Source organism: Hetaerina americana, unplaced genomic scaffold (assembly GCF_022747635.1).
Source record: "Hetaerina americana unplaced genomic scaffold, ioHetAmer1.1.p SCAF_1, whole genome shotgun sequence".
NCBI lineage: Eukaryota > Metazoa > Arthropoda > Insecta > Odonata > Calopterygidae > Hetaerina > Hetaerina americana.
The window spans coordinates 85,692,456-85,720,454 of NW_027286069.1; the positions used below are offsets into that span (position 1 = coordinate 85,692,456).

Genomic DNA, 27,999 nt, shown 5'->3' on the forward strand with positions numbered 1-27,999 from the left:
CCGATGACCGGCTGGTCAGCCGATGGGTATGCGGACGCTCATCGACCCACCGCCTCCAACTCCTACCCTCCCCCTCACCCCGACCGCGCGCCCTCTGGCCAATTTGGCTTCTCATCGCTCATTACTTCCCGAAATATTACTTTCATCGCCCCGAAACTTAAATCATTCTCCTCGGCCTCTTACGCGCTGTGAGGTTAGTCGTTGGTTTTTTGCGCCTGCATGTCTTTTCTTTAATGAGCGAATCGTCCCTATTGAACCATTTGATTAAAAAAATCTTTTTCGATATTTCTATATCATTACCTTAAATTAACGTACACGTGGTCGGAAATGTTTTCTAGTAGAAATTAGAAGTTACATTTTCAGCTCAAAATACCTATCTAGAATGAAAACCTCGGAGTTAATTAATGCTAATGCCGACTTATTTAATTAGAATTGATTACAAGGTATAATCATAATTCATATGATGCATGAACATATTATTGATATTTTCCCGAGTTACTTATCGAGACAAATCATACGGTAATGCGACCAAAAATGACAGCATGAAAGTGAGCTAAGCTGGTCCGATTTCTCACACAAGGTGCTAATGGAAGGTATCATACGCGTTTATCAGTACGTAAACACAATGAGGATTAAATCCATGAATAAAGAGCCTTCTGTGCGTACTTATTATGCGAGAGGAAACCAAATGGTTTTTGTCATGTATCTCTCATAGTGAACCCAAAAACTATTTTATTTAAAGCATTCTAACAGACCGCATGGAACAAAAAAATAAAAGAGTAGTAATACGAAAATGTAGTCGGGGTCCGGAGGCTAGCAGCCGATTCTGACTCAATACCTCCAGCTCTTAGCCCGTGCTAACTTAACAATTATTTTTAAAGATACTCTCAGAGAGAGAAATATATGCTGTCCGTTAATGAGGTGTGTTGTCATTATTGTGATATGGTATCGTGTTAAAAGATATTAGTTCCGTTTGAGGGTACAGTCATGAAGGTTATAATTTATTGCATGTGACGCATCTACCCAATATTGTGGAACGTAACAGAAGATAAAATTTTAAGATTAAGACAAATGCGCGACACCGTCTTTTCCAGTTGACTATTTTTCTTAACTATGCATAATTTATCAGGAATTGGGGTCTTATATTCGTAATTATATATATATTAAATCGTTAATGTCTATTGATAATTTATATCTTTATTTTTTCTTATTGACAGGGTTCCCAAGGAACGTCACTGGAAACTTTCGCGGCACGAGAATTCTTCGCGTATGCGTCTCAAGTTTTGTCCCAACCTAGATTTCAGCCTTCACACAGAAGCCAGCAACCTACGCGATAACTCTGGTGAGTATATGCTATGCTTATTATATTTTATTTATGTATATACTCTTGCCTAAGACGGACTTCATGCCATAAGTATCCCATGCATCGGGCCAATTAACTTGACCAAATAAACGCAGCAAGGGGAAAAAGTCGAAGTAATTAACCGAAACGTGGTGAATCGTTGAAACTTACCTCTTATTTCAAGTTCTATATTTGAATATTCGAGCAACACTTTGGAGAATAATTCTCATCTTTTAAATGTTCCTCGTTGACGCTGTGCATTAGAAAGACTTCAGGTGTTCTCATGCATTTATTTTAATGCACCATTTGGACGTTGACAGGTATATTCCTTTTTATCATTTCACCTAGCTTTATGATGAAATTTTAATAATACTTCTACTTCCAGTCGAGCGTAGGAGTTGCTAATTATCGTTGAAACAACGCTGAAATTATTCTATTTAACGTTTCAATATCTTCCTGTGCCAATTTTGCATGAAATAATGTCACCCCAGGGATATACGAGTATGTTACCCTACCAGCTTTTTCTAGCTCTCATCCCATTCACCTCTCTATTTATTGATTAACGGAAGCTATAATGGGTATTAGTCACCTGAGGGATAAACTTATTGTGCCTCTCAAGTTTAGGGCAAAAATAATCCTTATGAGAAGTTTCCATCTCTTGGAAGATCTCATCATCATCTGCTCCATTCATTCTTCTCCAAGAATTATGCATCATTTTTCTATCTAGCGTATAATTCGTCCTCTTATTTAACTATTTGTTGGTCAAAATTCCATTGTTACCACTTAAATGTGATCGTCCTTCTAATTAATTGATTTGTTGCCCCATTAATAACCCATAATGCTAGCACAGTGAATCGGTCATACCGTACTTTGGCTCCTCTCAAAACTTTCTTTTGCCTGCTATATTAACAAATTCTTAGAAAATGTTTACTTAAAAGCTTGCTGCTCTTCCAAATTTAGTAAGATTATATTAACGTAGGTTTAAGTAAAATATAGCATTGCATATTTATTTTGTGTTTCCTCTAAACTTCCTATGTGAATGATATTCATCAATTCATAATTCTTTCAAGCTAAAGATTAATTGCATAGGAACGACTAAAAGTTTTCATTTACGGAAATTCATTGTACAGTAAATAATGCTTCTCATTTTCGATTGTTTTACTGTGCTCAACGTGTTTACATGAACAAAAGTATTTCCTAATGTGGTACCTGTAGCTAAAAAGAATGCTGAAAAATGGAGGAAGGATTATTGTTGGAATAGATTATGCTACGTATGGTAGGATAGGCATTAGTCAATTTGTCTCTTAGAATTTGGAGAGATGTGGCAGGTAAACAGCAGCCAATACCAGGCCACTAGTTAAAGGTTATTTTTATCGTATATTAAGAGTTCACCATATCTGTTATGATGCATTTCCAATTATATCAGTACACCAGTCGGGGGTATTTAGATTTGCAGTCCAGGACACTGGATATTAACTTGTCTTCCCGTCAAGATTCCGTTAGGTGCCTCGCCGTTAGTGAAGACCCCCAATGCTGCAAGTATTTAGCCATTTCATCGGAACAAATTGACCGTCACGACAGTTCATTTGTCTTCAGTTCTTTTGCATTGTATTCAATTGTAGTTCCGCAGTGTTTCCCTGACCGAACCATGCTATTCCATGCCACAAATATCACTAATGCCCCCCAAATACACCGCAAGCAACTTTACAATTTAACTCTCACATCCAACTGGAGCCAAATTAATATCCTTTAATAGATTCAAATTTATTCGAGCCAGTTTCTGTAGAACAAAGATTTAAAAAAGTGAAAATGGTAACTGGCTTTGTATACCCTGATTTTAAAGGAAATCACTTCCTTGTAGAAAATTTTCCCTGAACCAAATTATTTATCGTTTAAACATAACTTTTATCAACAGATCGATAGGCTAGCAATGGGCCACTATCTCCAATTCTAGTGTAAGTTTTTAAATGATGAATGAGAAGGGTAATTGTTTTCTTCAATTATGTTTTATTAATAAATATATATTTTTAATTTATATATGTAAACGTAATTCTATGCTGCAGGATAGGGAGATACCACCACCCGTGAGATATTCCTTATCAATCTCTCAATAAGTCATTAATAATCAACTTAAAAATATTAATTTAACTTCAGTCAAGCGGTCAGAGAGTCATTCTAACCATTCGTAGACGAGTAAATGAATACCATATTTCAGTATATAGAAAACCAATAGTCACAGACTAGATTAACAAGAGGACAGAGTAAGGGCAACATAATTTCTTGGCTCAGGCTAACAGGGTTCCTGCTCTCCAATTGCCCATTTGCAAAAGACATGCACGGTTTAAGAGCGCATTTCACTGGTAAATGACCATAACTTCTCCCTCACAGGTTGATACACAAATTTTAATGGAAGAAAGTAATTTGAAGTGTTATCTCACTGTACCCCATTGTCGTGACAAGCAACCCAAATGGTGACGGTGAATCATTTTTCCAAGGGAAGCTGATGTATGATGTAAAATTGCAATCTCTCCGGAAATGAAGTCAAAGTAACCTCTACTTCAGGTCTCCTCCAAACCTATTATGCGAAATTAGTAAATAAAGACAAATTCGACGATGTTAAGAAAAGGGAGCGCGTTGGTTGAAGTGTGACATTTGTGGTATCGTATGTATACATGAGATGGGGACAGCAGAACAGCATGGAGGAATGTGCGAGTACATGCAGGAGGAACAAATGGACCGTCACCATTAATGGCGCGGCGACTGACAGGATCATTACTTGAAACAAAGTTGGTCCCTGAATCACCAAATCTAGAACGTAAAGCCAGCAATTTTGATGTGCTGGAGCAACTGTAAATAGTTCATAATAACAAAAAGGACGGTTTTTGAAAGATTTTTTTAAATCATGAACCTCCCTCCAGTCTTAATGTTCACCTATCATAGCTCGCCATATTTGACTAATCAAATTAATGGATGTATCTTTCCTAATTAAAACCCATACCTGCCACCCTACCACCTTTTTTTAGTCTTTATTTAGGCTATATGTGCCTACACTATTCTGAAATGAACACTCATTAATTGTGCATTTGATGTCCTTTGTCTACATAAAAACGCGTTGTACGCATTGGAAAATCGTGGAAAACTGTTTTTAATTCGAGAACAGTTTGATTTAGTCCTTCATTCTTTCCTATTCAGTACTAATTTCTTACGCATTGACATCTCTTATTGCTAATAGCAAAATTAGTCTTCATTCGAACCTACCAAATTAGTCTTCATCTTTGTCTTTGTTCGTGTCTTCATTCGGGTCATTGTTAATTGCCGTTGGACTTCTTTGTTTCCTCCTCTCTTTTTGTCTCTAAACATTCCATTGTGTCTCAAATGTCCAATCCATCCGGCTCTGCTGCCTCTCCTTAAAACGTTCCCTAATTCTTTACTTCTCTATTTTTTCGTACTTTCTCGTTTTTTGTTTTACTAATCACTTGATATTACGCCTTACACTTGATTGGAATTTCGCTATTTATTTTTTTTGGCTATTTGTCTTATGATTTCCAATTGATTCCCTGTCTTTCCACATGTGGTGGCTACGCTCTACATGAGTGGTTTCTCGTTCTGTTATCCTGTGTTTAACTCTTTCTACTTTAATGAAAGTAATTGAAATTTCACTATGAAAGTTTTCTAAGCTTAAGGTATTATTTGCTGGATGTCAGTGGATATTATGCTGCTTCTGAGGTAGTTGAAGATTCCACTTGCTTTCATTTCCCTCCACGTATCGTAACGTCTGCCATCATCTTCTCTCTTCCGCGCCCAGGGATTTAGTTTTCTTCCGCTTGGCTTTCATGATATGTCGGGGATTTGCTTAATCCATTACTTTCAGGCATATCTTTAGTGATTCTCGATTCTCAAGTTTTAGTGCGATGTCACCTGCGAAGCAAAGAATGTTCATTTCTTTCTCACTCATCTAAAGTCCTCTGGTACCCATTTTTTGTGCGTATTTAACACATTTTCCAAGAGAATGCTAAATGACGCTGGTGGAAGGTTGCAACCTTTTTGTGTTATTCACTGTAGCTTATATTTGTTTTATGTCTTTCATTCGCATTGTCGTGACTCGATTCTTGTAGAGTGGGAAGATTATTCGTCTGTCGTTGAAATCCATTCACAGTTTCACCTTTAGTTCACTCTTCATCCTTCTTTGGTTCTGATATGACTTCGCTTTTCACTTTTTCGCAAACAAAGGACGTACTCCCCTTCGTTTCTTACGTCGCCGTATTATCTTCTTTCTCATGTAAGCTCTTTAAATCTTTGTGGATGTTCATTATCGCCTGATGTCAGCTTTCTGACTCTCGAGCTGTTTTTCTCCATTACCCCTCACACATTGTTGTTGGTCTCATTTCTTTACAAGCTTTTTAATCAAAAGCATTTAATTAAATTCCTCGTCGGTATTTTTCTTCTCCCTTGGCTTTGTGCTCAATCTTAATTCACGTATCTTCGTTTTCTTGGATCGCGGACGACTCTCACGACAGCGATTTACTCTCTATTTCTCCGGGATAACTCTTTCGCAGGCTTAATAGCGTTTTGTAGTTCCCTATGACAAGGATTCATCTGAAAATGTCCCCAGGCATATTTCGCGTGTATTTTCTGCGCCGATGCTGCGTTAAGAGTGCACTGCTACCATATTTTCCTCGCAGCAGTGCTCCAACAGACTTTCACCCATAACGTTAAAAGGTGGAGAGAAATAGTGGTGTAGTCGCTATTCAAGCGTCGAAATATAAGCTCAGACACACACCATAGGTGTTCTATCTTGGCATTCTCGGCGTGAAATTTTTAAGTGAATTTTTACGTTTGACATTTTGGTTCGACGTTTTGAAGAGAGATTTACGTCAAGTAGATTATTCGCCGTAGCGCGGTGTCAAATGAATGGAGAATTATTTCTCTGACATTTTGGAAAGATCAGTGTTCCTCTTAAGCTATTCATTTCATATATTACGTCAGACTCTTGGGCGGGGAGTGGGGAAAAGTTAATATAGATTGCATCCATACTTGGATCCCTGATGGTAGTCAAAAAAATGCAAAATATTGCAGTAGCCACAAGATTAAACTAGTCTTCGACCCGATGGTATGTTCGATGGACAAAAGTAAAACCCGCCTGGCGCTGCCCTCTGGTGGGATGAGAATTGACATCATTCAGGGTGACTGGTTCTATTCCCCGTTGAAATAGTTTCCCATCAATTTTTAATGCTCAGATTTTAACGGATTTGGTTTATCAGGAGGCTGTTTAGGTATAATGAGTATTTGAACCCGGGACCCTCCTATAATTTCATTGATTTTTTTCAATATTTTTCAGTGTTAATATTAACGATCATAGCGATGAAGTATATTTGTTACACTACTTTTTCTTTTTTTATGCAGTTCTTCGACATATATGTCCAACTTTTCTTTATTGCATGTGCAAATTCCTCTTGCGTGACAAAGAAGAAAAATATAATAAAAGATAAATAATTTAAGAAACCGTGAGCTCTTAATAATTAAACTTCTTATTGTTGGTCGAACTAAGCGCCCGTTATATTTCGTTGTGTGTGAGAAAATAAAAATCAATATCTTAATAGATAATCAGTTTTGTTTTGTTTGTGAAAGTACAAGTATATTTTTTCGCTTCATTATATTCGCTGACTACAACTACGAATTTGTTGTCATTCGGTGAAATTAGACAATAAAGTAACCACTGTTCTTCATTTAAATTTACAAGAGAAATTTGGTGTCGATTATGCTAATAGTGTGTGTGTGTGCTTATGTACATATAATATTTGCCCTCATGAAATGTTGGCATTCAGTAACATTCCTTTCGTCATATACAGTATCCATCTATGCATCTGGGTACATATTTTCCTTAATTCCGATCCCATCCACCGCCATGTAACCTACTGTCAACCTCCTCTATAATTTTATCCCGGTCTGGGTGAATTATTTTTTTCATTGCAAAATTTTGTCGTGTGTATGCCAACGGAATCGCCGACTCGTGGATGATTCCGTTGCTAAATATCCTGATGCGAAATTTCCCGCCGCCTCTATGGAATCGCCTTCGTAATTACTTAAAACCTAACTCTTTGCCACCTCCACGTTTTTTTATGTTTTAATTGTTGAGTGATTAATGCCGTCACTTGCAGGTGACTACCCATGTCCCATGCTGCGTATGAAAGACTTATTTGATTGGATTATGTAAGTGCTTTCCATCCGTTCATCAAATACTTTCCTTTTTAACGTCGCACTTTCCGTATGTCCGTCCTACCTCCGTGCCTCAGTTTCCGGACCCTTTCCACCCGTTTTGGGGTGGTGTATCAATGAGATATCCACATTTGCGGATTTCATGCGGAGTTCGATACGAGCCGTGTTACGCATACGCACTTAGACCTAAATAAGTCCGTTCACGAGTTAGCAGATGAAGTTATTGAAGGTTTTTTTAAATAATTAGTGTTTGTCAAATGGAAATCCTTAATGGCATTTCTGCTTTATTGATATTCGACTTCAACAAAGAATTACAATGTTCACTTCACCCGGAAGAAGCATTTAGCACGAAAAAAACGCAAGGAGTGCACTGGTGCTAATAACTACAAGAATTAGAATGCGAAAAATTTAGAAAGATGATAGAGTCATTATTTTTTATTGAACTAATTTTTAATGCATCTCTATTAACCGTTCATGCTATCGTATATATGAAACCGTGACGAATGATGTACTGAAGTGGGAAACTAAGTGAGCAAAAGAAGGGTGGCGGAAGACCCAGCGAGAGGATATGGTATGCTAACAAAGAAAGGGTGAAATTGGTGCACTGTCCAGGAAGGTGAAAGGAAGGTCAGGAAGTAAGAAGGGAAATCTGTGAAAGCGATCAAAGACAAGTGAAATATTATAAATGGAACCAGGGATGATTCAGGAGAGATTGAAAGAATTAAGTGAGGAATTAAATGGCAAGAATTTAGATCAGCAAGCTTAGAAATAGAGAGAGAATATGACGTAAATGAGGCTAGGTTTAGGTCCAGACGTACTCGGTGGTGAGATAGAAAGGGCATTTAGGGAATTGAAATAAAATAAGGCCATGGAAGTAGATAACATTCCCATGGAACTACCTAAGTGTTTAGGAAAAAGTGGAATAATTTTAATCGGCTAACTCGTAGCATTTATGAAGGAGGAATTTGACCAGAGGGTTTGTATATGAAGGGATTGTGAAAAAATCTGTTTTGTTATTAGAGCCAAGCAAAAGTATTGTTATATCTTTGTATAAGCCATGTCCATCCAAAGCCTTTCTTAACTGTTAGAATACCAGTAATAACTATATTAATGCAACCATAGCATAGCTGATAGTACTATGTAGTAGTAATAATAGGAGGTGTAAGTAGGTAGATAGATAGTGTCTTTATTTTGGGGTGAGATTGAGACTATGGAGTCCCTTCTACCTCCTAACCCCAAATTAGTAGGAGTAGGAGGGAGTAGTAGGAGTAATAGTGGTAATGGGAGGCTACTGACCACTGAGGTCACTTATGCCATTAGGATTAGATGGGAATAGAGGAAGGGTGTGGAAGTAGTCTACATGTACTCTTAAGAAAGGCACCAAGGGCTCCACAGTTAAACTGTTCCATTCAATGTATGGCATACTCACTTAAAGTGCACACCACAAAGAACCTCAAGTAGGGATCAGGATACCTCTGACAAACATCTGCTGTCTCCAGGACTCAAATCTGGGTCTTCTGGATGGGAAGCCAGTACATTAGCCATTCCACCATCTCTATTCCCTGATCTTACCGAGTTTTCAGAGGGAATGTCTTTGGGCACTGAATTATTTTTAACAAATTATATTTTTAATAATTAATAATTACATTATAATGATACCAAATTTCTAACAAGTAACTTGGAATGGAATGTAGGCTTCCCAAGGTAATAACTAATTTTAGCAATTTTGAACCCCCATTACATGATATGTTGATATTTTTATGTCTGCCTGAAGTTGGAGGCCAATGGAATATTGACCCCCTCTCCTGTGAAATTTAACCTCACTTCATCCCTGGAGATGCTACAGTATATTGAAACTAGTTGAAGAATAAATATATTTTCTGTGGAATGCAAAGTCTGTTTATTGGTAATAGTAAATAGTATGAAATATTCAATTGTGTTCATATGTTGCTCAGGCTAATTACTTTGGTCTTTGTAGACATCATTTTGCAAGCCCTGTTTTTCTATACATATTTTTGCTAAGCCATAAACTCATCCTGAATTTCACATATATTAAATGTTATGTATATACTGATAATTTGATGGTTAGTTGCTTCAATGTGAAACAAAGTTGTGAATGTATGTCCTAATGAATGATTGGTTTGTAACAGCTCTCCGAGCTACCCTGTTATAATCAATCTTGTCATCTTTTAAGTCCGCTATGCAGACATATTCAATCTCTGTTCCTGATATTTGACTGTAATTTTTCCCAACAATTTTTGAATCAGTTAAAGTCTTCTGTAAAATATTGTGCCTCACGATGTACCCAATTAGTTTTCCTCTTATTCTTCTAAGTGTTCTCTATGAGCATCTCACTTCATCCTTTCTTCACAGCAATTCCTTAATTGTTAGTTTCTTAACCCATTTTGATCTCATCATTCTTCTGTAGCACTCACTGCATTTCCATCTAGAGATCTAAATGGGTGAATTGTACCCCTCTGGAACACTTTGTTCAAGCTGACTCAATCATGTTTGTTATTTAAATCGATGCAGTGAAAATCTATTGTTGAGCTACTACTCATCAGATAGCATGGTGGTTACCTTTTGCTTTGTGCATTGCAGTGCTGCAGCTGTACTGACCATTGTGGTCTCTACCTCTAATCATATGTAAGAGTGCTGCTGTCCCCTCCTCTGGATGATAGAAAGCCTATTTTTTGTGTCAGCTTCTCACCAATTCAGAGTTCCCTCATATATTGTTGGAAAGGTTTTATAGCATCATATTCAAGGATGGACTCTATTGCCCTTCAAGTACCATCAGTTATTTTCCACGAGTGTCTATTTTTTTAGTTACCTCACAGATTTCGCAGATAGTCTCTCATAGTCCTTCGAGTTTAACCCACCATTGATTACGTAGTGGATGGACAAATTATTACAAAGCTCAGCCTCAACATGCATTAATACAATATTTCTCTTAGCATGCAATAATGATATATTTCTTTAACTTGAATGTATGTTTATCAGCAATTGCAGAAAATCATAAAAAAATTTTATGATTACTTGATATATTGATTCTTTAAATATCTTAGCTTTTGAGATTCCCTTCAAATTTTTAAATTGTTGAGTATAAATAGGAATACCAATTTTTTAATATATATTTGATTATTTGAAGATGATGCTCAGAGGTAACTGCTCTGTAGAATTTTATAAGATTTCGTAAGGTCTATATACAATGGCAATCTCTATTTTCATTTCATCATTGGGGTTTTTTAGTAATGTTCATTTGTTAATTATACTGGTAGTATAGGTACTCTTTTAATTCCCTCTTTTAATAGTGCTATAACATTCCAGAATCTCTCCATTCACTTATGTCAACTTAATATTTTTTCAGTGGTATGGTGATATTTGAAAATACTATATATTTAAAGTCCCCATAGCCAGATGATGGCATAAAAGTACTTAAGAAGTGTGCATACTTGCCATTTAAGATTCTCCCTATTGGCTTGTGAATTATAAGAAAAGCGAAATGTCATGAATTTTGTCGGACAACATTGTGCCAATCAGGGGTGAATAATCCATATTTTTATCATACCATATGGTTCAGAATTCAGAAACAAGTACCATTTGTAGTGTCTAGTGATTTGTAGGATTTTAATTTTTCAAATTAAATGTATTCCAATAACTTCTTAAAGATATTTGGCCATATCATGTAAAGAAATTGTTTATTTTTTCCAGATGTTGTCTATAGTCACTCCCTCTTTAATCTCAAATTCAAATCAAAATAATACTACTTGCACAGACAAGATGGGAAGAAATAATATCTACTTTCTCTGATCATACCAATGCCTCTTCCTATTCTGCTATGTTTATGTTACAGTTAGATGCAATGTATTTCTACAATATCTAATTTCCTCTTCTGTAAAATAATGTAAGCAATACCAGGTATTCCCCCATAAATCTGCTTAATTTATATTTCATGGCCATAAAATGTTTACCAGTTATTATACTATCCTTTGAATGCTGGTTGGTTTTGAGTAGCCTTAAGTATATGTATATTTTATTCATTAAAAATCCACATTCCCGCATTAGAAAGTAATAATGTACAGATGCCCTCCAGATCATCAAATACCTCATATTGATAGTGAATCCACCTTGCTTTTACTGTAATAAATTATGAAAACATAGACTACAATAAAATTATTGCTCATATAGGTTTTTAATTAACTATTATTCCCTTTTAAATTGTTTGTGCAGCCAATATAAAAAGAAATAGTGTGGGTGAGTATATACAACTGTTTCTTGCTTGCTATTTGTGTAGTTGCTTTAGTAGCTATTGTTAAATAATGATCACATGCATTTCAAAAATTCTAATGCTCAAATATGTGGTTTATATTTATTAAGTATTCATTCATGGGAAAATTTAATATATAGAATTAACATGTACATTAATGAAAAGAATCCTTCCTCTATTTTATGTTCTTATCTCATGCCAAGGTCATTAATGTATCAATGCATTCAAAAGGGGAAAGTTAGTGACCTTTTATAATTTAAATCAAACATTTCTTATCTGATTTTATATTAAATATATCTATCTTTATAAAATCTATCTATCTTCATAAAAAATCTCTGATATATGTATTGTTTGTTATACCATCTTAGAATTCACTGACACTAATGTTTTAAAAATTTTTCTTACCTTGAAAATCCAAATTTAACTTAATATTGACTGCTATAAGCTTGTTTTTTGTTAAAATGCACAGGAAGTATCAATATTTCATTTTTCAATGGGTAAAAGATAGTAAATTGTTTTGTCTATTATCTCAATTTATCAGGAAATATTACAGTATTTCTCATTTCAAAGAGCTCTCTTTGGAAGGAAGTTTTTAAATAGTTTTCTTGTTTTAAATGTTATTGCATTTAGTGTATTTCCAATATTGATGGCATTATTATATATTTTGAAGCTGTTTTGCATCAGATGCCATCACAAAAGGCTGATCATCTCTTGTTTATATTTTGTTTTTCGTTTAGGCTTGTTTCCATTTGCTGAATTTCATGTGCTTAAACATGATTTTTCGATGCTTTGTGAAACATGTATCGTGTTCTATATTATTGTATTCATAAATACTACTGATCTCAATTTCCTGGGTTGTTTTTATTATTTAGTATTGATGACTCAAATGCTAACAAAGTACCAACATTTCATCTTAAATTCACTTGGAAATCGGTAAATTGTAATTTATATTAATGGACATGAAAAATTTCCTCTAAGTAATGATAATTCTTTTGAACATGTGCAGCACCAAAAGATGGCCAATGTCATTCATTATTTAGTAAAGCATATGCCTCTATTTACAGAATTGCACTGAAGAAGCTGATGAATTAATTTATTTATGTTGATTAGCTTTTATAGAATAGAAGAGTGATGTACCCATTTCCATACTAAAGATTATAAATTCAAGCCATTGCATTTATATTGTGTTAATTTTAAAGATTTGAGAGATAAAAGATGGAAACAGTTTGAGCTGTTTGTTCTATTAATTGGTGGCTACCTACTTAATGGCCTCTAAAATGCACTATTTTGGTCGCAGTGATAAATACTCATGAGAGATAATGAAACACTCATGTTTTCATAGATGGAATGCTAGTAAAACTGGCTAAAGCTTGCTTGTTTTATACCGATCAGCTTTTGGAAGATTTTTTATCATACATTTCTGAAAATCTTCTTTCATTCAATAAATTTCCTGAACAAGGCCCTGTAATGTTACCCTTCTCATATTTGTTTTTAATTTTGCTCTATTTGCATCTGTAACTTATGTAGGGCATGGAATATTCTGCCTATCAAAGCATGTATCTCCTGGCACTCAAATTCTAGTTTTTAAGTTCTGCAGTAATTGAACATTTAAACTAGTATCCAAAAGAATCATTATTTGGATTACTTCAATGAAAATTATGAAAGAACTATTTTTCATAAATGTTTAGCACTTTACTAATCTTAAATGTCATCACATAAAAATGAGTATTCAATTAGGACTGTCAGGCCACTGTCTTGAAGTGCACATTGAATGGAATATAATACTAATATTTTCCATTAGATCCTGCCTGGTTAAATACCTCTTTAAAGTTAAAAATATCTAATTCAAATCGTTCTTAGTAAATCCCCTTAGTGGGTACTGCCAGCACTTTAACTATGTTAGTTATGATGATTACAGTAACTTGAGTCTTTCATCATTAGGATGGGTAACGAGAATTCACACTGATGACATCCCACACACAATGACAATCTCCGCTGCTGTTTGCCCTGAATCTGAGGAAGAGAGCACAGCCGATGAAGATCTACGTGCACTTGCTGATTTAGAGTTAGTGGCCAATTTTATTTATGCTCACGGATTCAATAATTTGTTACTCAGGGGTTATGTTTGCTTTCAAAAAGTATTGCATTTCTGTGGGTTACTATTTTATATCTTCAGGGCTCATTTTATAAATATGAATAAATTCAATATTTCATATGATATATATTTGTATATATTTTCTGAGCACTCATAAATTGCACCTTTTATTATGGTGCTGAGTATATATCAATAATTTGACTCCAATCTCATAACATTAACCATCTCAAATATTTAATTAAAATTGGAGTACAGTGGAATCTCAATTTGATAAGGGCTCACAATACCCATAAAGTTAATTGCTATGCCAGGTTTTTGTTATTATCAATGGAAACTTAATTGTCCCATATTAGCCAATTCCTAACTTCAGGATAGTTAATGATCATTGTATCTTATGTCAGAAGATAGCAGTAGGAAAAAATTGAATACTGGTTAACAACATATGTACACTAATGTACAGTAATTTCAAAGTATGCGTTGACGTAATGTAATATTGTGTATTAACAATTTTGAGTGGTTGACCTCATGAATGCTGGTGTTAAATATCATGAATTTGGTCACTATTAATTTGAGACTCTATATCATGCTTTGGAATGGGTTGAGAATAATTTATGATTTGTTGTGAATGTGTTGTGAGATAAGCTGTAAAGTCTAAAATTTGACTTTTATTTTTTAAATTCAATTTTTAACTCTGTAAATATATACGAGACAAGATTGTCATTAATATCTGATACTCTTTGTATCAAGATTCCACTGTACTAATAAATATTTTGAGTTGAAATACCTGTCTTAATTAAAATATTACTCTATTTTTACATTCATGAATATGCAATGGTCCAGTCTGTTTGAAATTAAAATTCTTTCCATTCTAACCACCGAGTTATTATTTGTACTTGGTGTAGATTTATTTAGTTAAACCTCTTGGGTCTTCCACCCGGCTAACATATTGTTAGTTAGACATTTAATGTCTCCATGGTGTAGATTTATGTTTGCTTAAGGCCAAAACAAGATAACTGACCCATTCAGAAGTAATGGAAAGAAAAATTGTTATTGGATTAGAAGTTAAAAGTTTTCTGCTCTGCCCCGAGATATTCAATAATGTATGCAGTCATGTGTAAAATGATTAAATATGTACCAATCTTTCAACAGCCTTGAGGGAGTCAAAGAAAGTGGCAAGGAAAAAATGGTGATATCACAGGAGTGTGATCTAGTCACTCTAATGTCTGTAGTAAAAGGTCGTTTGGAAGTCACTACTGCTCACATTTCCTTTACTGATCTAAGCCCAGTTAAAGAGGATGTGGAGAGACAGGACTTCAAAGTAAGTACCTAAGAGTCGTTATTTGAGGTATGAGTATACTGAATAATAAGTATCATGACAATAATCAGTTAAGTTGGTTCATATAGTCATAATTGGACCAAAATCCCTCATTTCAAACGTAGTAAGGGAATGTTCTAATGCAAATATTTCAACTGGATCAAATTCATGAGGGATTCTATTCATTTTGCTCATTGTATGTGTTTATTTTAGTTTAAATTGCCCATAAGTGTTTTAATAATAATAAAAATACCTGGATATTAATTTGATGTGACATAAGTACAATAGAACTGTCAATATGAAACTTTTATGTTCCAGATGTCTATTTCAAGACTAAAGGATATGTACCCTCGGAGATACAATTTGAGAAGAAGTGCAATCGAGTTCTTTTTAACTGATCAGACGAATTACTTCCTTAACTTTAGCACAAAGGTATGGCATTAAATGTACTCCATGTTAGATATAAAACAAACACTAGCTGTTCTTATAACCAGCTTGAAAAGTAATACACCAGGTTAAGAACCAGTTGAAACACTTCATAATATTTATCTTCTTTTTATGAATAATTTCATAAATTTACACAAATTACCCAAAGTATGGCTTAGCTATGCTACTTCTCAGTTTAGAAAAGGAGTGATTTTGTGTAGTTATAAAAAAATACAGGTGTGTTAAGGCGTATAAAACTACACCATTAGATATGTTTTCTAACCATCCATTTGCCCTATTTCTTCCTTTTTTCAATTGTCATCATAAAAAATTTCTTTAAAATGTAATTAAATGGAATCAAAGATTGAAAATAAATGAAAATTCTTTACTAATATCATTTTATTATCAAAAACATAAATACTGAGAAAATTATTTGATAGCTTCCTATTTTTTTTACATTTGCAATGTTTTCACCATAAGAAATTTCATGAAATGCACGATAGATCTGTTTTTAATTCACTTTCTACCCTATTCTTTAGGTTCGTAATAAAGTCTACTCGAGTATATTAAGTCTCCGACCACCAAATCTATCTACTCATCATGCTAGATCTCCAGCAGATTTGCTTAAAGCATCTGGGCTCACACAAAAGTGGGTGACCAGGGAAATCAATAACTTTGATTATCTAATGCAGGTACATTTATTTGAGTTGAATGTGAAGTTCTTATACATACTAATTTAATTGTCAGAAATTGTCATTTTTATATGTTTCTCCTAATTTGTATGATTTATTATTACCTGCAGTATTGAGTGCTTATTCTGAAGTCCTAAAAATGTAAATGTTTGTTCTAGTTGAACACTGTAGCTGGGAGGACGTACAATGATCTCTCTCAGTACCCAGTTTTTCCGTGGATATTAGCTGACTACACATCTGAAAAACTGGATTTAGATAATCCAGAATCTTTCAGAGACCTATCTAAACCAATTGGAGTTGTTAACCCAAAAAATGAAGAAGAAGTGAAAGCAAAATTTGACAGCTTTGAAGACCCATCAGGTAATAATATTGTTAATGCCTATCATGATATATATAACAATCAGTCAAATAATTGATATCAAATAAGTGGAATTGGATTGAAGGATTTTGACAATCTGAAATAAGGGGTGTTTGGTGTCCCTTTTGGTGAATACTTCCTCCAAAATTCTTATCCCTTCCAACCCTAGAAGCTGGAAATTTACACTTTGAAAGCCCTGATGTATTTTTAAATGTTAAAAGTAAATATGTAAATAGTTTCAGGATTAGGAAAATGTTTTCTGTTGTATTGACTTTTATTTTAATCATCTGGAAAATATTTCATTTCAGGCACAATTGCCAAGTTTCACTATGGCACTCATTACTCCAACTCTGCTGGTGTTCTACATTATTTAGTCCGAGTTGAACCATTCACAACTCTTCATATAGAGCTACAGAGTGGAAGGTTTGTTCATCAAAGAACTTTCTTTTTCCATATTTGTTGACAATAGTTTTCAGCCATGAACCAAGTGTGGCCTTGTTAATCTTATCTTTGTTGAAACAAGCTTTTGTGCACCAAAAATGCCAGTCACATGATTGCCGACATACCCTGATGCTATCAATTGAAATGAAAATTGTTTTCAACAGGTTTGATGTAGCTGATCGCCAATTCCACTCAATCCCTCAGACATGGAAACTCCTGATGGATAACCCAAATGATGTGAAGGAGTTAATACCTGAATTTTTCTACATGCCAGAGTTCCTAACTAATCATAATGGGTAAGAAGATGTTAAATAGGAGGAGAGTATTTTATAGCATTAAATTAAAATACCTACATAGAAAGCATTAATGATTAAAATAGCAGTTGAAGTGATTTAAACAAAAACAATCAGATTAGCTTGCGATAAATTTTATTAAAGCCATCTTAAGACCTACGGAATTGCTTGGAAGAGTGAAAATTGCCATTTAAGATTGTGCCTTGACCACTGTTAAATCTAAAAATATTTTTATGGTGATTTTTTATTATTATTGTTAAGCAAAGTTTGTGATATGGTTTCTATGATTTTATGAGCAATTTCCTTCTATCTATGTATCTTTGATCTTTATATAAAAATTATTTCTTTTAGAAATCATCTATTTTATTTGATCATCAGAGGCAATGGTTCTACAATATCTTTCTTTTTACATGGTTTAGGTTTGATCTAGGACACTTACAGGGCTCTAAGGAGCAAGTGAATGATGTTACATTGCCGAAATGGGCATCCAGTCCTGTGGACTTCATTCATAAGCACAGAGATGCATTGGTGAGTAATTTAACACTTGGCCTCAATCTATCTAAATAACAGTATGTTTTATTTTACTCCATGCTCTATAAGATATAAAGGTGCATAAATGCAGTTTTATTAATTTTTTATGACTACATGTTGCATTTTGAAATTGACTATTGGGCTATATCTTATTATTTAATGTTTTATAGCATTGCTTTTCCTTCAAACAATTAATCCTTGTATAATTATGCTTTTATTTTTTCTTCCAAAGCTTCTCTCTTTGACTCCAGTAATTTAATGAAAATTATACCCTTATTAATTTTAGGAATCTGAATATGTGTCAGCTCATTTACATGAATGGATTGACCTTATATTTGGCTTCAAACAAAAAGGACCAAAGGCAGTAGAGGCACTAAATGTTTTCTATTACTGCAGGTAAGATGAAAACTTAGAAAACATTCAAGATTCTTTTCAATAAATTAGCAAATGAGCAATAATGAGGTGATAATTTTAAAATACACTCATCAAATCATTTTTCTCTCACTAAGTTATTGAAAAGGTTGCTCCATGTTATTTATAGCAATTCTTCTGACCTGTTTTACAAACAGGGTTTATATGTAGACTGCATTTTCATGTAAGATGTTATATTCTTCTCCTTTTGTAAAATGGAGGAGTGTATTCTGCATAGTCATTGAAGAGAATTACCTTTAAGTTTCACTTAATTTGCATCAAGTCAATTGAAAAATACAACCAGTACTTTCAAAAAACTTTTGGATTTTGTACCATGATAACACATCAGTTCACATGCCACTTCTACCAAAGTTTTAACCAAATTTGTTATGATGCTATAGCCAACTTATTCATCTAATATGGCCTCTGTTACTTAATTTTAGTTCTCAAAGATGTAAAAAACATTCAACATTTTTTTGCCAGAGAGGAGTTGAAAACAAATTTGCAGAGTGTCTTGAAAACTATACCAAAAGTTGAATTCTACGTTATTTTGAGGATTGCAAAACTGTTGATAAAATTTTGAAAATCCAGTTATTTATTGATCACACCTTGCATATGTACAAATTATGGGCTGGTAAACTTGCAGATGCACATATACTGCCTCGACCCAAATGGGAGCCTTGAAAATATTTCAAACTCTTCTCTTATGCAAGCGTATCACTACATGATATGGTAGCTATCACTCACACCAGCTTAACATATTCTCAACTGAAAAGCAGTTTGGTCTTATATGCTGATTAAATTATCTTCTATGAGGCCTGCCTCATTTCAGTTAGTCCAATACTGAGCCTTGTTATTATTCATGGATTTAGTTGCAGCACAGTGTGCTTAACTTCCCAACAAGATATCAGCATCAAATTCCTCATTAACAAATTTTAATTGTTTTTCACAGTTATGAGGGTGCAGTGGATTTGGATGCCATTGCCAATCCTTTTGAAAGAGAAGCAGTTGAGGGCATGATAAATAACTTTGGACAGACACCATCCCAGCTTCTGCATGGCCCTCATCCCAAGAGACTGCCTCTCGGGGAAGCATTGCAACGGACACTGACTCGACGTCCTGACCTCTCATTGTATCTGGAGCGAATTTGTTCTGTCCCAGTTCTGGTAAGGAGGCAGTAGGCATAAAATTAAAGTGTATGACACCATCGTCTGAGTCATATCATTTGGTACCCATGGAGAGTAAACAAATTAATTAAATACCAGAATAGCTACAGGCCATGAAACCTAGGAAAAGTCAGAGAATTCGCTCACCCTGAGAACAAATTTGGAAAAACTATGCTATTTCACATTTATTCTTGCTCTTTAGAAATATCCAAAATGGCCAAATGTTACAGTAATTATTCCATTCTATGGATGCATTTCCAAGAATCATATGTATTTCTCATAATCAGTCTGTTTAAAATGTATTACTTCTAGTATTCTCTGATTGTTGACACAGTTCTTTAACTGCAAGCATATCTGAAAATGCTAGAGCAATGTGCCTGCCTGTAATTCCTATTGAACTCTAAAACAGTTATGTCTTTTTTTATACTAGACTAATAATTAAAAGTGGGGAATAGATGTATTTTTCTTCACCTAAACTTCTAGTTCAAAGTGGAAGCATAAACAGAGCCATTTCACTTCTAAACCAGGGAGGAGCCAGCTTGGTAAAAAAATTCATAACTAAAATTTTGGAATGGGATTGAAGAAAAAAATAAAGATATCATATTTATTTAAGTGAAAGGGTTGAGTAAAAATATTTGTAATTTGTCTCATTTGACACCGGTAAGACTCTGTAATAATAAATATATTGTTATTAGTGTATAGCTGATAATGTGGTAAATAATTAATGAATAATAATTCTGATAGATATGGCACAAATTAGTTTAAACATTTGTTTTATGACTACTTCAAAGTATAATAAGATGTGTCTGTTAAAGTATTAAATGTGTATGAGAGTGAAGAGTGGGTTGGGTTTTTTTAGGGAAGTGGGTTTGTTTGATAGGTCAGTCATAGAGTTCAAGGGTTGGGGAAGCACCCCTATCTAAACTCATAAGCCTAGCAACATTTCTACTAGCACAACTATTTTGATCATCCCTTTAAATGATTTCCAGCAAATGCAAATTATGACGACTTGTTATTGGAAGGGAATGAAGCTGAAGGGACTCATTGTAAAAGTTAAGATTTTATAGAGCTTGGAAACCCAAATAGGTGTCTGATGTTCATCTGTATGAAGGCTGAGTATAAAGAATGAGTGAACTGTATAGTCTGGATCAACGAGGAAGGCTAGTCATCTGAGAGAACACAGTGGTAAAAAATGCTAACCAAGATTTTTTAGGACATTGAGAGCCAAGGGATGAGAATGTTTTTGTCTTTCTAAAAAATGCCTTCATCATTTACCCTGCTCTACTTTTTATATCTTTTTCAATAACTCTTTTGTTGATTCCTATATCCTAATAAATGTGGAGCGATTCTCTCAAATTCTCTCTCCTATGTCTATTTGGGTGGGTTAAAACTCACTGTCTAATATTTCAGTAGTACCTAAACTTTCATTTTCATAACAGAAAATGGACAGTTTGCCAAAATATACCACAATATTTTTGATAATTAATATAGCTCGCATATATTCTTTCACCTTTTATTGAAAATTTTCTTGTGTTTTTCCATTAGAATATTATCTTTTGTAATTGACTTACGTGTACATAATCTTTTGGCTTGTAGGTATCAAATGAAAGTGATCCTCTGGTATTTGTGAGTACACCAAGATCTCCACCACGGGGCAGCTTTTTACAAACAACCCTTCCCGACAATGTAGTGACTGTCACTCGATCTGGTATAATTGGAGTACACTCCTGGGTTCCTCATGGTACATCTAGCAGCAATTTGAGTTTTAACTTTGATGTTGACCCTTCAATTAATAGTACCAAGTAAGTTATTATAATATCTTTGGCAAACTTAATCATTTTTATTGTCAGCAAACTAAATTTATTACTTCAGCATTTAATGGAGTCACTTGTTCAGGGAATTATTTTCTATTGAAATTGGTCGCTCTTGAAGGCTATGCTGCATGGGCCAACCACTTGATGATGTTGACTAAAAATATGAGAATAATAAAAAGATAATTTCACAGTACCTATTCTAGAGAGAACTGAAAGCTAGTATAATATTGACTTGGTCATTGCATTAATAGGTATAGAAAGAAGCTTCCAAGTACTTTCCATCCTGGATTGACATTAAGCAGCCAAATGTTTGCTGTTTCTAATGATGGGAAGTTGCTGTATAGTGTTGGTCATTGGGATTCAAGTCTTCATGTATACAGCCTCTCCAGAAATAAGACCATTGCTCATGCCATTCGTCATTTTGGTATGTATCTGTGATGCTATGTTATAATAGATTTTTATTTTTGATAATAATTGGTTGAAGTAAATTTTGAAATTGATGTTGAAACATAAGTTATACTTTGAAAAATGCATGAAATTCGATTACTGAAACCCCTTCCCATATGTCCCATATTCTTCCAGGGTCAGATAAGGTACTGATGAGATACCCTGTATTACCAATTTACTTTTTAATTTTATTCACCTGGAATGGCAGAGATGAATAGTGTGTTTGATTTAACCTTAAGTTTAAACACATATGTGTTAAGAGCCTAAGCTTCCTGTAAAATTGAAAAACAGTGGAACCTCACTTTACAAGCACCTCGCACAATGAGTAATTCACATAATGAGCAAAAATATTGTTCCCTGAAATGACTTGCTTAACGAGTGAATTTTTGCATAACGAGTGACGAGGAGAAGGGAATTCCCGGATTCATTGCATGCCTGCTACTGCAGTTTGTCTCTAGCACGCTTTCTGCTAGCATATTAGCATTGCTAGTGGTCATACATTTTTCCAAATTTGTGTTGAAACATATTATTAGTGAATTTTGGCGCAAAGTTTTATAATATTTTGTGGATAGTTTTAAAAGTAACACCAAAGTCAAATTTGTAAGAAGAAAGCCATAAGAGAAAAATGAAAAACAACAGTAGAAATGAAAAGTAAAATCATTGAAAATCAGGAACGAGGTGTGAGCATGGATGATCTAGTGTGCACATCAGCAATCAGTTGGCATCAAAGATTGGCCTTTTCTTCAATAGCACGGACAAGACTAAGGAGATAGGTGCTTCAAATAGAGTGATGAGTGATCCATCACCAAGCTCTGAGTCAATGGCATCAGAGAACTTCATTGGTGATTTCAAAAGCTTGTAGATTCTGAGGGCCACCTGCTCAGAGCATGTTTTTAATTGTGACAAGATTTAAGATTCCCTTCAGGAAGAAGATGTCAAAGCAAACCTATATTTGTGTAGATAACGGTAGAAGAAAAGTATTGCCCGACCACAAGGCACTGAAAAATTGGGCAAACTAATCTCATGCTGCTATTTTGTACAAATGTAAGCTGGGATTTGAAAATCAAACCCTTGAATGTTTACAATTCAGAAATTCCACAACTCTTCAAGAAGTGTTTAGTCCAAAACAGTATGCTAACTGAAATGTGGAGGTCACCGGAAACTTTTACATCGTACCATGTGTGCAAGCCATCGCCCTAGCAAGGCAATGGCGATGCATGCCATTAATTTATTTAATGATTATTCTGAGCTGCATTTTTACCTAATTTTGAAGTGTTGGTGAAAACAAATGTCTCTAGACAGCTTTATGGTAAAAAGGAATTAAGAATGTATTATAAATTATAAACATTTTATTTCGATTCTTTTTTGCTTGTACAAATCAACCCATGATAGAAGAAAAGGTAAACATAATCCAAGATCCTAAACAATGTAAACATAATTTTCTTTGAATAAACCTTATGCATAATTTTGTTGGCATGGATTGCATTTTCATATTTTACATTAATTTATGTGCAAAAAGTTGTTTGTTTTAAACAAGTATTTTGCTGTACGAGAAAGATTGCAGAATGGATTACGCTCGTATTATGAGGTTCCACTCTATGTAGTTTAATTTCCTCGCAAATATGAGATTTAACCTCCATGTAAGTTGGTGAATTAAATCAAGGCTTAATGAGTACTTTTAATTCTGAAATTTGTTTTAATTAGCGATCATGTAATAATATTACTTGAGTTCTTAAACTTGTATTTCTTGGTACAGGTGCACAACTGATTTTTAGGTTTTTTCTCCCGAAAAATATAAATATGCTGTGTATTTGTCCGCTCGTAGTTAGAATGTGGTGATAATACAAATACATATATTTTTCCACCAAAACGGACCAAGAAAAATCAAATAAAAAAATCAAAATAAAAATATCAAAATAAAAAAATAAAACATAGGTGTGCACCTATAAAGGTAAACCTATCTAGAAACACTGTCAGTACAGCTATAAATTTCTTTTAATAGTCCCAAACACATTCCTACATAATCTTGGGGACATAATGCCCTCTTTTTAACTGACTATCAGCATACAAGCAGTAATAGTATTATTCCAGTCAATCACGAAGAGAACAGATATGGACAGTGACAAAAGGACAAATCCAGGGAGCCATGAACACATCCTATTCACTTGAATGGCAAAAATACTCTTACTTTTTCACTTTCAAATGGGAAAATGCAAGAAGTGCAGCTGTATTTTTTATTCAAGTATGGACTTCTCTCACCACATTGCACAAGCAACAGGAAATTACTAACAAGTCACTATTTGAATTGCCTTTTTTCAACCCTTAATGACAGAAATAGTTTTGTCTTTTGAGAAATTGGTGGATAATGTCATGCATGTGTAATTAGCAATAGTTTGGATTCCCAAAGATTGGAAGAAAGGTGAAAAAAAATCTATTTGTAGCCTTGCCTTCTCTTTAAGAGAAATGACAAAGGGTTCATGTTTTAGTATCCAATAAATGGATGGAGTAGTGCTCATACCGTATTCTCTTATCTACCATGGCATTAGGGATCAAAATTCAATTGAAAAATCTGACTTATTTGGATTTGAACTTGCAGTTTCAATATGAAAAATCATTGCCCTAGTTGCCTTGGAGTTAGTTTATGATATGAAATCGCTGTTATCATTCCCATTGCTGATAATAAATTACTTTGTAAAGAAATAATGCTAATGCATGCAGGTAGGAATTTAGAGTAGAAACATGTATTTGGAATTGCCTTAATGTGTACTAGTCTTGTCTTTATAAATTATTCTTAATTGAGAAGGTTCAAGTAAGTTGACAAAATGAAAGCATCTTTTTAACATTCATTCTTTTCTTGTTTCTTGGGTTAGATATTGTCACTTGTGTGGCGTTAGATGAGTGTGGGTCATATCTCATCACTGGTTCCCGTGACACAACATGTGTGGTTTGGGACATAAGCGGTTTTGGTGTTGGTGGAAACATGGGGGCGGGATCCAGTGGTAGCATTGACATGGGAGCTGGTGGCCCTTTTGGTGGAGGAAGTTCCTCAAATATGGGCCAAAGTACAGGCATCAGTGGTGCCGCATTGGTTCCAGTTCACACACTCCATGGTCATGATGCCCCAGTGACCTGTGTTGCCATTCTAACTCAATTAGATATTGCTGCATCTGGCTCAATGGTGAGTTTTTTCATTTGCATGGTAATTTGTCTTCAACAAATTTGAGCAATATGCTTAAATTATTTGCAAGCCTTATTATAAATATAAACCCCTAACATTTCATACAAATTTTATACCCACAACTTTAATAGTATATTGGTGACAGTATTCACCTTTGTTATTTTCATTCCTGTTTGTGATCATTATAGTGATAATGTCATGGAACAATGAAAACGTTGTGAAATGCTTTAATTTTTCTGATCATCTGACTTTTTATTTCTCACCTTTGAATCAAAAAGAACAGCTGGAATAATTAGTATAACATGATTACCTATATGAGTTTAAAAAAACATAAAACACAGTAATCAACCCATAGGTTGGTTTGGTAGGTGATGGCAGAGTTTACCCAATGCTTTGTTGAATGGCATGTAGAATTCAGATATCAGGGTAGGGGAGCCAGATCCTTTCCCTGTACCACCTATGGATTCCCAGGAAGTTATGGTGCCCAAAAAATTACACAGCTTGGGTGAAGCTGAGGATGTCCAGAGAGCCTTGCCAGGGTTACCCTTGCTAAATTTTATTCTGAATGAAGAATGGCCAATGCAATTCTTTTAATAGTTTTTACAAGTAACGATGAATGCAGCAGACCTCCAATAATGAGCAAGCTGAATGGATTTTGAAATGCATTTCTCTCTTGTGTTTATTCTACTCAGGTTTATGGGTTCGTGTTCTTAGCTTATAATTTAACACCTTCCTGAATGCTAGTGACAAAAAATAAAAACCCTCCATGGCACACTTGACTGCATCTAGTCAAATTCAAAATAATGTGATATATCATTATCTTAAATATTGTAGACCTAAATATACTCAAAAACCTTTTACATCAGTCATATTGAAATGGTACCAAAAAAAGAAAACTTTGAGAATTCTCTCCACTAAAAATTTGTTTTCATTATTCTTTGATCTCTCTCTGTGAAATTTTCCAAAGAGATATCCAGTATGAACAAAAATTAGGGGAAAGCTAGTCCAGTGTCCTTTTTCTTTCCCATTAACTAGAAATGTTTGAAAGATCTGGCAGATTGGGGTAGCAAAGAGGGTGGAATGGGCAAAAAATACAGATTGTGCAAACATTATAATAATTTGGCAATTCACTGGAAATTTTAATTGTTAATGTAAAATTCAATTTATTGTTAGAATTATTATTAAAAATTCACATGTGCTGATAGACAGTGTCAGGTGGCACCCAAGTCCCAGGTAATCACAAAAGATAATAAATAAAATCAGTCTGTAAAACAAAAGTACACTTAAAGGAAACTTCCAAAGACTAAACTCTTTAACAAAACAAGAGAACCCCCATCTCATTTACATCAATCAATCAGCCAGAAAAAAAAATGAATTAAAAAAATTAAGCTGTTACATATAATTAAATACACCACACATCAATCAAATTAATACATATATTCCTTACATCTTTTCTTAAAAGTATACACTCTGTTAGGAAAGGGCTTGAATATTTTTGCAGGTAAGGTGTTCCAATTAACAATTGTTTCATTTAGAAAAGAAAATTTTTTTATTCGTTCTTTGTGCCCAGCATTTTAACTTAAATTTGTGGTCATTTCTCCCTATAAAATTTGGGTTCCCCGCCTCTTTCATAAGATCTGCCCAAGCTTTCTCCCCCTTCAGAATGCGGAACATTCCACAAAGTTTGCTTACTTTCCTTCTCATTTGTAGAGGTTCCCAGGCCATTTATGAGTTTCTCTGTTTCAATATGGAGGTTATGACTTATACTAGAACAGCTCAAGTTAATTGTGGCACAGTATATGATCATGAGAGCTGTATGCAGGTATTCAAAGGATATTACTAAAACTCTATAATTCTTATGTAACTTTTTTGTCATTTCTGCAAGAATTCCAACCATTTATTTGGCAACCACTTTGTCTTTAAATGTTATTGTTGGCAACTAACAAGAATTTACCGTTTTTCCCAACCCATAAGATGCACTCTTTTTGCTTCAAAATGTGCTCTAAAATGTGTCTAAATTCACCGGAAAAATACTTACATATATTTTCTTACATCAGCCATAGAAAATGGTTGCCATTTTTACAAATATTGATAATATCACTGTTTTGAGTCAGTAGTAAGCAATTGGATTTTGATTTTGCGTTGAAAGTATTTTCTAAAAAAATTCCAAAATAAATTGTAGATGTATGCACTGTAGTGCATTTAGTTTAATCTCACATGTGTTGATTCCATGAAACTTAATACTCGTTGGGCTAACAGGGATGTCACCCCTCTGCTAATGCATGCGTACATTGTATCACATCTCCTGATAACCTCTGAGTCTACTCAAGGCATTCTGCCTTAATTAGTGTGAGAGTTTTGTAAAGGCATAGAAAATAGTTGCCTTAAATACATATTTTGATAATATCAAAATAATAACAGAATCTAAGCATCGCCATAAAAAACTATAATTATAATCATCTTATGGGATCTTAAAAGAGAAGATTGTCATACAATATTGCATATAAATTTTAATTTCTGAATAATGCTTCAGAACGTGGAAACAAGGCAGCTGAATGGTGTTTTGCTCAGTGATGATGAATTTCCAGGATTCTACGATAAATAAACTTTGATATATGTATAGCTACTAATGTTTCAATGTAAAAATTCAGTTTTCTTTGTAATGATCAGAATAATGAGATATTTTTTATCTTATCCTGGTATTTTTCGTGAATTCAGACCTGAAAAATCAGGGTGCTCTTTATGCATTGAGCTACAAAATTTTTAGAAAGACATGCTTAAAATATCTTCCTTTTATAGGATGGTACTGTTAATGTTTATACCATACAAGAGGGGCAATATATAAGAACTTTACCTGCTGTTGAGTGCATTGAAAATATAATTCAAGAAATTGCATACATAGCAATTTCCAACCATGGCCACATAGCATTTGCTACCAGACAAAAGGTAAATACATTTCATTTTTTGGTTCATGCATCAGAGGATCCATATGCATATAATTTTTAGA

General features: G+C 34.2%; 1 protein-coding gene across 1 annotated transcript; it reads left to right on the top strand.

The window, feature by feature from the left end:
* Window positions 1-3: 3 nt before the first annotated feature.
* LOC139690273 (neurobeachin-like protein 1) lies at window positions 4-27,998 on the top strand. The gene is made up of 17 exons (XM_071587665.1): window positions 4-26; window positions 1,218-1,342; window positions 11,789-11,812; window positions 13,767-13,890; window positions 15,070-15,238; window positions 15,554-15,667; window positions 16,201-16,353; window positions 16,512-16,713; window positions 17,020-17,134; window positions 17,317-17,448; window positions 17,865-17,973; window positions 18,263-18,372; window positions 19,340-19,553; window positions 21,150-21,355; window positions 21,619-21,791; window positions 24,685-24,992; window positions 27,792-27,998. The coding sequence occupies exons 1-17, from the start codon at window positions 4-6 to the stop codon at window positions 27,996-27,998; spliced, it is 2,508 nt and encodes an 835-aa protein (XP_071443766.1).
* Window position 27,999: the final 1 nt, after the last annotated feature.

What these genes read in the sequence shown, in the direction of transcription:
- LOC139690273 (XM_071587665.1), top strand. Translation starts at nt 4, where the DNA reads ATGACCGGCTGGTCAGCCGATGG. An exon ending in TCCTTAACTTTAGCACAAAG is followed by an intron (nt 15,668 to 16,200) that starts GTATGGCATTAA and finishes CCTATTCTTTAG; the next exon opens with GTTCGTAATAAAGTCTACTC. An exon ending in TTGCTGCATCTGGCTCAATG is followed by an intron (nt 24,993 to 27,791) that starts GTGAGTTTTTTC and finishes TTCCTTTTATAG; the next exon opens with GATGGTACTGTTAATGTTTA.